This window comes from Antrostomus carolinensis, unplaced genomic scaffold (genome assembly GCF_000700745.2).
Source record: "Antrostomus carolinensis isolate BGI_N321 unplaced genomic scaffold, ASM70074v2 scaffold21030, whole genome shotgun sequence".
Lineage (NCBI taxonomy): Eukaryota > Metazoa > Chordata > Aves > Caprimulgiformes > Caprimulgidae > Antrostomus > Antrostomus carolinensis.
Genome location: NW_010290794.1, coordinates 26,083 through 35,816, shown reverse-complemented (window position 1 = coordinate 35,816; position 9,734 = coordinate 26,083). Strand labels below are relative to the sequence as shown.

At 48.7% G+C, this 9,734-nt stretch overlaps 1 protein-coding gene across 1 annotated transcript; it reads left to right on the top strand.

Moving 5' to 3' along the window:
- The first annotated feature begins 637 nt into the window (after positions 1 to 637).
- CHST12 (carbohydrate sulfotransferase 12) lies at positions 638 to 2,379 on the top strand. Its single transcript, XM_010174515.2, has one exon. It carries the CDS (start codon positions 730 to 732, stop codon positions 1,987 to 1,989), a length of 1,260 nt encoding a protein of 419 aa, XP_010172817.1. The 5' UTR covers positions 638 to 729; the 3' UTR covers positions 1,990 to 2,379.
- Positions 2,380 to 9,734: the final 7,355 nt, after the last annotated feature.

Genomic DNA, 9,734 nt, shown 5'->3' with positions numbered 1-9,734 from the left:
GGTAAGATGGTGTGTTCAGGTCAGCGATGTTCTCTCAACAGGGGCTTGCTTTAGCCACTGAGGCAATGGCATCTTCAGCCATTTATTTACATCTCCATTAAGGAATTTGTTTTTAATATGGTGGAACAGACCATCTTCATGGGAACATGAGACCACAGTGTGTGATATCACAAGCTAAAATCATGGATTTGAGCCCTCTTTCTTCATGTGGTGTGTTAGATACATCTAAAAACGAAGGAGGTCTGAGAGGTAGTTGGCTGTGCGTACTTCCTGTATATGGTTGTATTTTTTAATACTCTCAAACTTCCCTCTGTAAACTCTAGGCCTGAAATCTTTGTATTTTATTTAATTTTTGAATGAAAACAGAGCTTCTCTTGAAATCACACAACTCTAGAAGCTTGAGATTTGATAAAAAACTTGTGATTGCTGTAGAAACCAGTAAAAATGCAACACATTATGCCTCCTTTTGGCCAGTCAGCTCCACAAGGTCTCTGTGGGTACCTTAGGCTCACACAGCTCTCTCCATGTGGAAATGGAGAGTCAACCCTGCGACGAGTCTTGACTGTACAAGGTAATTCTCTCAAAACTAGAGTGATTAAGGGTTCAACTGACTTTTTTTCTGGTACTTTTCCAGGCTGCTGGTCTTCAGCACCATGCTGGATCCCAAGCCTCACTCTGCAAGCCGGAGGTGAATCCAGGTGAAAGCCAGCTATCACAGTAGGTGTCAGAATGACCAAAGCACGGCTCCTCCGTCTCTCTGTGGTGCTGGTCTCCATCTTCATGATCCTCCTGATCATTGTGTACTGGGACAACGTGGGAACGGCTCACTTCTACCTGCACACATCCTTCTCCAGGCCTCATTCCCCAGGAGCCATCCCTGGTATCACGGCAGATGAAGACTGGGGAGCCTTGCCAGACGTGGATGAATTTTTGGCAAAGCTGCTTAGTTCAGGCCTGAAACAGAATAGCTCTATCCCCCGAAAGACAGAGCAGCTACTCGTCCAGGGCTCCAGCAAGCCTGTGGTGAGCAATTTGGAGGAGAATGTGCGGGGCTATGACTGGTCTACGCACAATGACAGAAACAGCTTGGACCAAGAGAAACTGCAGGTAGAGAGGCAGAGAACTTTGCGGGAGTTTTGTGCCAATTCCAGCTTCACCTTCCCCACCAAGGAGCGCTCCTTTGATGACATCCCAAACTATGAGCTTAACCACCTGATCGTTGATGACCGCCACGGCATCATCTACTGTTATGTCCCCAAGGTGGCCTGCACCAACTGGAAACGGGTGATGATTGTGCTAAGTGAGAGCCTGCTAGACCAGGGGGTCCCATACCGGAACCCTCTAGATATCCCCCGGGAACATGTCCACAACACCAGCACCCACTTGACATTCAACAAATTCTGGCGCCGTTATGGTAAGTTCTCCAGGCACCTCATGAAGATCAAGCTGAAGAAGTACACCAAGTTCCTCTTTGTACGAGACCCTTTTGTCCGCCTCATCTCTGCCTTTCGCAGCAAATTTGAGCTGGAGAATGAGGAGTTCTACCGGCGTTTTGCCGTCCCCATGCTCAAACTGTACTCCAACCATACCAACCTTCCCACCTCTGTTAGCGAGGCCTTTGGGGCAGGCCTCAAAGTGTCCTTTTCTGACTTCATCCAGTACTTACTGGATCCTAGGACAGAGAAGATGGCCCCCTTCAATGAGCACTGGAGGCAGGTTTACCGTCTGTGCCATCCGTGCCAGATAGACTATGATTTCATCGGAAAGCTGGAGACTCTGGATGAGGACGCTGCTTATCTATTGCAGCTCCTCAAAGTGGACAGGCTGCTTCGCTTCCCCCCCAGCTACCGGAACAGGACTGCTAGCAGCTGGGAAGATAACTGGTTTGCCAAAATCCCACTGGCTTGGAGGCAGCAGCTCTACAAGCTTTATGAAGCAGATTTTGTACTCTTTGGCTACCCCAAGCCAGAAAACTTACTTAAAGACTAAAAGTGATTGGGTGGTGGGTGTGGGAGGGAACATCTGAAATACCAAAAATGTTTAAAACCTCCTCATTTTTGCTGTTAACTCCCTTCCCCTTACAAGTTGGTACAATGGAATATATTTTTTCTACTGCTTCCCCTTCCATTTTTGCAATAATGCCAGAGTCCAGGGTATTCCAGCCAGCTGTGCATATGCAAAAAATGCCAGGGGTTTTTGTTACCTTTTTTTTTTTTAAAATGTCCCCATTTTTTGCAATGGGTCACTCTGCCAGCTGTCCCCTTCAGTAGCTTTTTATTAATACTTTTTAAAAATTAATATATTTAAGATATTTAATACAAAGTGTGTGTTGTGGCAAAGGAAGGGAAGGAATAAAAAAAAAAAAGTAAAAGAAAAGCCTAAGAAGTTCTGCAGCTGCCTGTGTGTGTTGTCTCAGGGCTGTTGTTTTGGAGGTCTGAGGTTTGCAGAGCACTGAAATGTCTTTGGGAGCTGGGTTTCTTGGTGGTGCCTTCACCAGCTGTGTCTGCTGGTGGTTGCTCTGAGCTGGGCTCGAGGTAGATCTGCTGGGTTGGTGCCTAACTCTGCCAAACAGCCCTGGAAGAACACACGGGCTCTGATGGCAGCACTGTCACAGCTGCTGAGTGTGATGCCAGAGTCACAGGAAGGAAATAGTTATTGGGAGCAGCGATGCCGATCCCCACGGGGTGTTTCAGGATGTGCAGGTCGCCAAAACTACCTCTGCACTGCTTCACCTTCTGACAAAGTGGTGGTGGGACTCTACTTTCTGAAAAGCTGAGGTTCCTCAGCCCCTGTATACCTTGCTAGTGTGGAGCATCTTCATTAACATGTTCCATTCCAGGAGAGTACCTGAAATTCTTGGGGGTTGTGGCCAACCTGGATGGACAGAGTGTGCTCTTGGGTGGACATGCTGTCCAGAAATTGTCATCCAGGCTTCACACTGCTCCAGCTTAGGCAGAAATGCAGGTCACTGTATTGCAGCCAGTTACAGGATGGGGAGGTGCTGTGCTGCTCGGTGGCCTGGTCACTGCTGTGTCCAGAGCAAGTCCCTCGAGAACTGTGCTTTGTCCTCATTCCTCTGTGTGCTCTGCGGGGACGTGGCAGGGATGCAGTTGCTTATCCCTGGAAGAAGAAGATCTGAAAGGTTTCTTTCAATCAGCAGGCTTCAAGGTGAACTCGAAGTTCATTTGTTTTCAGAGTGCCAGCTACTGCTCCTGACGCCGCGTCCTCATCCGCTGCCTTCCTGTTTATAGCAAGTGACTGATGCAGATTTAATCATCTGCCTTACTGGGACCTGCTGCAGGAGTGATGGTTGCCCACTGTGCTCAGAGCACGTGGGCTGCTTCCCAAAAGAAATTAATGGTTTTAGAGAGATTTTTTATGTGTGTGTGTGTGTCTCATCAGCTGAATCTGCTGCTTTTTCTCACTGAATTGCTCTGCAAAAACTGTCTGCTTAGCAGTTCGGGCAGGCAACTCTTTGAGAGCTGAAATGCTTAATTATTTCTGTGGGCTGTGGATGCTATCGGTGATCAAGGTCCAGGGTCAGGCCTTGGGAGGCAGCCTTGTGTTTTGGGCAGATTTCTTTATATTGGCCTTTTACTCGGTTTCTCTCCGAGGTCATCACCAGGCGTGACTCTTCCCCTCCCTCTCATTGCTTCCCCAACCTCTGTTCACATACATCTTCTTGCCATCCCGTGCTCTTCCTGGTGAATGCACTGTCCCAAGCTTTTTAACCTGAAGGTAACTGCTAGCACTGATGCTCTAAACAAAGGCTTTGTTTCTCATTGTATTCACACCACTCTCCTGTAATTTCTGCAGAGATATTTGCAGTTTAAATGAGCCTGAGGCCATGATCAGTGTTTTGTTGCTTAGCTCTTCACAGCTTGGGGAAAAAGGAAGTGCCTGTTTCTGAGTCATTATTTAAAACTAATAATAGAAAAGTGTTGATCTATTCAATTTTTTTTTTTCCAGTTACCAACTAATTGCTGCAAAACAGAAAGATGTTGAAAATCTCGTCTCCTGTAATGAGTAATCCCGGGAGTCTCTTGGTTCCTGCTACATTTACATTTCTTCAGGGTGGGTTCATCTTGCTCTTCAAAGATGCAGCATGGATGTTTTCATCTCTTTGCTTTACAAAATGTTTGTTTTTTCTATTTTAATTTAAATTTAATTGATGTTTAGTATGTATAGACATGAGTGGCTAGGACTGTAGCACAGATGCCATGAAAACTTCCTTCCAGCTGCTTCCCCTGCACCTCTTGATCTGGTCCTGTCTCTTCCTGCCCCTCTGACCGGTGCTTGGCCAATGTGCCCCTGTGATGCCGACTCATCCTGCAAACCAACTGCTGACTCCTCAAGCGCAGTTGTCCTGTGATTCACGGCCATGGTTTGTCCCAGGTAAGAGCCCAGGAGCATCTTTTCAAGGTCACCAGCTGTCAGTCAGTCACCCAGGGTAGAGGAGGAATGGGTTGCAGAGTGTTACCGTCACTTTTGGCAGCAAGGTTCTGGTTGTACAATTGGCAGAGAAGGTGCAAAATGGCTGCAAATCCTGCAGAGCAGCTGCTCCGTGTGATGGGAGAGTGTCACCTCCCCTTACGGCTGCCTTGTCATTTAACAGCAATAAAAGAAACAGCCCTCCCTTCCCTTGCAGACATTGACTGGAGAGGAGAGACTTTGAACACACTGGCTTCTCTTCTCCCATCTAAAGGTAGATAAAGGGGGTAAATTCCAGCAGTATGTGCTGATACTGCCCTGCATCACGCTGAGCTCCAAAACACCCCAATGTGCAAGGTTCAGCGAGCTGGCTGCCAGCGTCCCAACGGCTTCATCAGCCTCCCTAAGAGCTGCAGCCAGGCGAATGTATGGATGGTGCAAGGCCACTAAGGGCTCTGTACTCTATACTTTCCCTCTTCCACCCTGTCAAGTCCAGCCTTCATCAACATGTAAGACATTTTAGTATTTGTAGACACATACCCAACCAAAGCGCTGGGTGCTGTTCGCTCTCTCCTCGTTTCCCAGTGCTACATTTCAAAGCCCTTGCTGTGAGAAGAAGTCAAGCTCAGATGGAGAGGGTTCCACGTTGCAGTGGATGGCTTCTGGATTCAAAATAGCTTCTTCCTTGCTGCTGTTTTCTTTTGAAGCCCTCCTTCCCCACCCTTCCACCACTGTGAATGTATTGTTAAGAAGTCAAAGGGGATCCAGGCTCTGCTGAGCTTTGTGGTAAGACCACTGGGTTGCCAGAACTGGGATGTAGCCTCCAGCTTTGGGAATGTGCATTTTTTGTGGGTTTCTTGCTCTTCTGATGATGTAAAAGTGTGTGTGGGGGGTAAGGCTGGGTAGAGAAGGACAAAGAGTTCAACCAGCCATGCTTCCTTCCCCCCTGGTTTCCTAAAGGAGCTGGAATTTGGTATTTGACAAATAATGGCAGAATGATTGGAAAGGACAGGCGGTAGGCATCCGTGCTGGCCTGGAGTCAGAAGACAGCTAAAAATCCTGGAGTGTAGATAGTTACAATGCTAGTACTGATTTTATAAGGGGTGGAAAAATGCTTTGAAGCAGCCTATTTGTGTCTGAATAAACCTGGCTTTGTCATTTCATGCTCAGCCTGCAAAGTTACATCCTGTTCCCCTCCTGGCTTGCTTTTCTCTGGGGTTGACCACTTGGCCAAAGTCAGCACTGAGTCTCTAACCAGGCAGAACCAATGTGCAGATGCAAAAATAACCTGGGGTTTGACCAAGATGTTTCCAGCTGGGTAAAACTGAGACCAGCTTTAGTGCTCGCTCAGTGTTGGAGCCAAAGTCTTTACACAACCCTTGAACAGATTCAGTCCCTTGCTGTTTCGTGCTGGATTCACCGCTATGGTGGGACGCCTGTGACCTGGACCTGCAGCCCCTGCATCCTCCAGGGAAGGACTGTCAGGCCTTGGAGCTCTTTGCTTTTTGAGTGGTGACATGGCTTTGCCAGGTTACAGAGCATCCTTAACACATGGATACCTTTGCTTCATAGTAGTTTTCGCCTCAACCCTTCAATTCACTTGTGATTTAGGGGGACAAAATTGTAGACCAATTACCCACAGACAACAAAAATTTGCCCTGGAATAATGTGCAAGCTGGAAGTGTTTTGGCTGTGTGTTTTGCATCCCTCAAGGTGGCACTGGGAGGATGGAGGGCAGGGGATGAATGGCAGCATTGAAAGGGTGGTGAAGAAAAGCTAGTTTGTTCCTTCTTATGTAAGCTGGACCTTCACGGCAGCCCGTGGGGAAAGCCGGTGACTTGGCAGGGTGCTGCATGGCTGTGGTGCAAAACGGTGCCAGGGAGGGTGCGGGGTGTGGTGACTTACAAGCAAATCGTGTTGCTTGAATTTAAGGGCTTGCCCACGCTGGTCTTGCTTATAAACCTCTAGTCAAGGGCAGGAGAAGGAGGAAAAAAAAAAAAAAGAAAAAAAGAAAAAGCAGACTTTAATAAAGCCATCGATAGCTGGCTGTCTGGGGTGGTGGTGCTGGGTCTGAAGCAGGCATCATGCAGCTCTTCTGCTCTCTCTTTGATTAAATCAAATTGTAAATCTGGCTTGGACTGTGGAGGTTGAGGTTTGTCCTTGCAGGAGCTAAGTAGCATTTGGCCTGGGTGCTGTGGGAGAGCCCCATGCTGGGACAGGAGCGATGTGGGAGAGCCCTGGGACAGGAGTGACGCTCGGTGGGGCTGGCTGAGCCTCTCGCCGCAGTCACAGAATCATGAAGGTTGGAAAAGACCTCGCTGTGTCTGTGCAAGGCGCTGCGGGAGCTGGGGCTGTGTGGCTGCTCTGCAGTGGCCCATCTGAAACCTATTTTGTGTTCCTGGGCTCCGACAAACGCCACTGCCGCTCCCCCCAGAGCGGGGGTCCGTCTCTCAGACCCGCTGTCAGCGGCAATTCCCGTCACAGATTCTCTGTGAAATGATTGAACAAAACACAACCAAAACCTGCAGTCAGGCTGGTGGACTCAGCAGCTTTCATTTGTACAACCTGTGTTGCAGGCAGCGTCCAGCCTTTGGGTGGCAAAGGGCTGGAGTATGGGGGTGCAAATTAAAAAGTGAGTGAACCCCCCCCCCCCTTTCTCCTGCCCACCAGCTCACTGCTGGAGCTGGGAACCAGGCCCTGCTGCCTTTTCCCTGCAAGACATGAAGCTCCTTTCCCTCTGTCTCTTCTCAGTGTCCCCTCAAGTGTCCCAACATGCTGTGATGCCTTCCCATGGCGCTGGCTGCAGTGGCCTGATGTCCTCCCAGCCCCACTTCATCTTTGCTTTTTGTGGTTTTGCCTCATTCAGGAACTGCTTAAAATAACAAATTAAAAAAAAAAAAAAAAGTGGATTAGTTGTAGCAGCTGGTTCCTGTCGGAAGGGAGGTGTGAGATCAGCAGCCTGACCCTTCATGAGAGGGAAGTCTCCACACCGAAACCCTCTGTCTGTGGGTTTGGGCACTTTGAGCCAAACCTCTTTGAATTTGGGCCTTTCTTGCTCTTCAATGCTCTGAAAATCCAGCTGCCTCACCTGAAGATGGTGTTTCCTTGCTCTGGGAGGCTTTGGGTTGCAGCCTCAGCTTCTCTTTTGTGTCTGGTTTCTGCCCAGGGGCAGTGCCTGCCAGCTGCTTGAGGGGGTGATGTACCTGTTTGCCAGCAGCAAGGTCCAAGGGTTTGAGTTTGGCATCAACACCCCAACAGAAACGTGGTGACTTCAGGAGCAAACCTGATGCTTGAGGCCCTGGAGATCCCTCGAGAAAGCTGTTGCAATATTCAATGGAAAGCAATCGCCTTTCTGCAGGCTTTTTGTTTCTTCATGAACCTTTCCCTGAGACTGGAAAATTAATTACTGCCACGGAACACCCAAGGCTTTGGAAAACCACATGGAAGAGGATGATTTAAAAAATAATCTCTAGGTGGTGATGGCGAATGGTGCAGTAATTTCAGCAGACTGGCCCAGAGGGGAAGCGGGGGGGGTCAGCAGGGCTGTTCAGCAGTCTTTGCTCAACATTTATATCTTAAGACTATTGCTTTTTATTTCTTTGGCTTTTCAGGTGTTGATGTCTTTGCTATCTGGACTGTGAGGTTTGGACGCTGCTGGTGGGGTCCATTGCATTTGGAGAGATGGTGACCCCCAGGCTGTGGTGGGGTGCAGGGTGGGGTGGCAGGAGTGTCCCTTGCAGGGACTGATGTGAATATGGGTATTACAAACCCAGGGACTCATGTGATGGATGATGTTCTCCTCCTCAAACCACAAGGCAGAGCTGAGGAGCATGTTTTTAATTAGCAGTGCTGCTAATTGTTTGCTGTAAGCCCTTTGGTGAGTTACTTAAGCTGCCTTCTGTTTGTCCCTCATAAAGGGGGAGTGGGAGATACCTGTTTTCTGGAGGACTCCTAAGTGTGAGCTATGTCCATGGGAGGTTTGGAGGTCTCCAGGAGCAGCAGTGCCTTGGGTGGGAGTGTTGGAAGACAGGGCTGCAGCATTTGACAATGAAAGCCATGCAAAACTGCCTCCATCCAGACTTTGCTTACCACAGGGCGAGTCTGGAAGCTGTTGGCATGAAAACTGGATTGATTTAAGAAGCGTGTACCCTTTGGAGAGCTCAAGGACTTGTACAGGTCCATGGGCAAAACTCAGCTACAGAAATGCACAGGGGTCACAGCTCACTGTCCTGCTCCATCCCTGGCTGACTTCTGGGCAGCTCAGGATGCAGGGGAGGCACAGACCATCCACCCCTCTGTACAAAGTGTCTGTCTTTATCTTGGAAAATGCTGGGCATCCTTGAGCAGAGGGTGCTCAGCCAGCTAAGATGTCAATGAGCGTTAGCAGGGCTGTTGCTTTTCACCTGATGAAGGGGTTTGTGGTTTTGTTTCAGATTCTCATCCTCAGACTGTGCCAAATGCGAGTGTCAGACTGTACCAGTATTAAAATACTTCCAACCCTGCCCAAACTGTGTGTTAAACAACTGAGGAAGACTTTTCCTGACCCACCAGGCAGTGCCTTCACTGTTTTATCCCCCAGGCAGATGGATCACACGCAGCTTTGGCAAAGCCGCATTTTGTGGCAGAGAAGCTGCAGTTTCAATGTTTATTTCTCTGTCATTGCAGGAATTCAAAATGGATGGAGGAAAATGCCATCGAGATTGACTCTTGTTTTGTTTGGACCCTGGACAGGTCTCTGTGGAAAACATGGGAGGAGCACAGGGGACAGAGAAGAGCCAAGAAGATGTGTCAAAAAGACAGCAGCGGCCAAAAGAGTGGTCAGCAGGGAGTGGAGCAGGGTTGGGGATGTGAAGGATAAAAAGGGTGGGGGGAGTTGAGGGCATCTACAAACAAAATGGGGATGCTACAGAGTGGGTAAATGCTGAGATGAGTGAGAGGGGCTGCTGAGAAACAAAGTGCCATCTGCTGCAGCATGGAGACCTGCCCTGTTTGCTTTTCCAGGGGTAGGAGCAGGGGAAAAAGTAGAGGAGAAAAGAAATAATTGAATAATTAAGTGGTGAAAGCTTATCAGAATACAGTGGGCAAAATCTGAGGTGTTCTGGTATATGATCATTATCTGAAATAGGTGTGGCTTCATGAATGGTGATGGGACTTGCAGGCTTGGACTGAACAAGCAGTCGTTTAGAGACAGACGAGACATAGCAGTGGGCCAAGGTGCTCCTTGCCTGTGCTGGGAGAGGAAGGTCTGCAGCTTCACCAGCTGTTGGGCTCTGCAAGCAGGGCAATGTCCACAGGGGATGGAA

Bases quoted from the DNA above. Each gene is read 5' to 3' on its own strand.
- CHST12 (XM_010174515.2), top strand. From the start codon at position 730: ATGACCAAAGCACGGCTCCTCCGTCTCTCTGTGGTGCTGGTCTCCATC.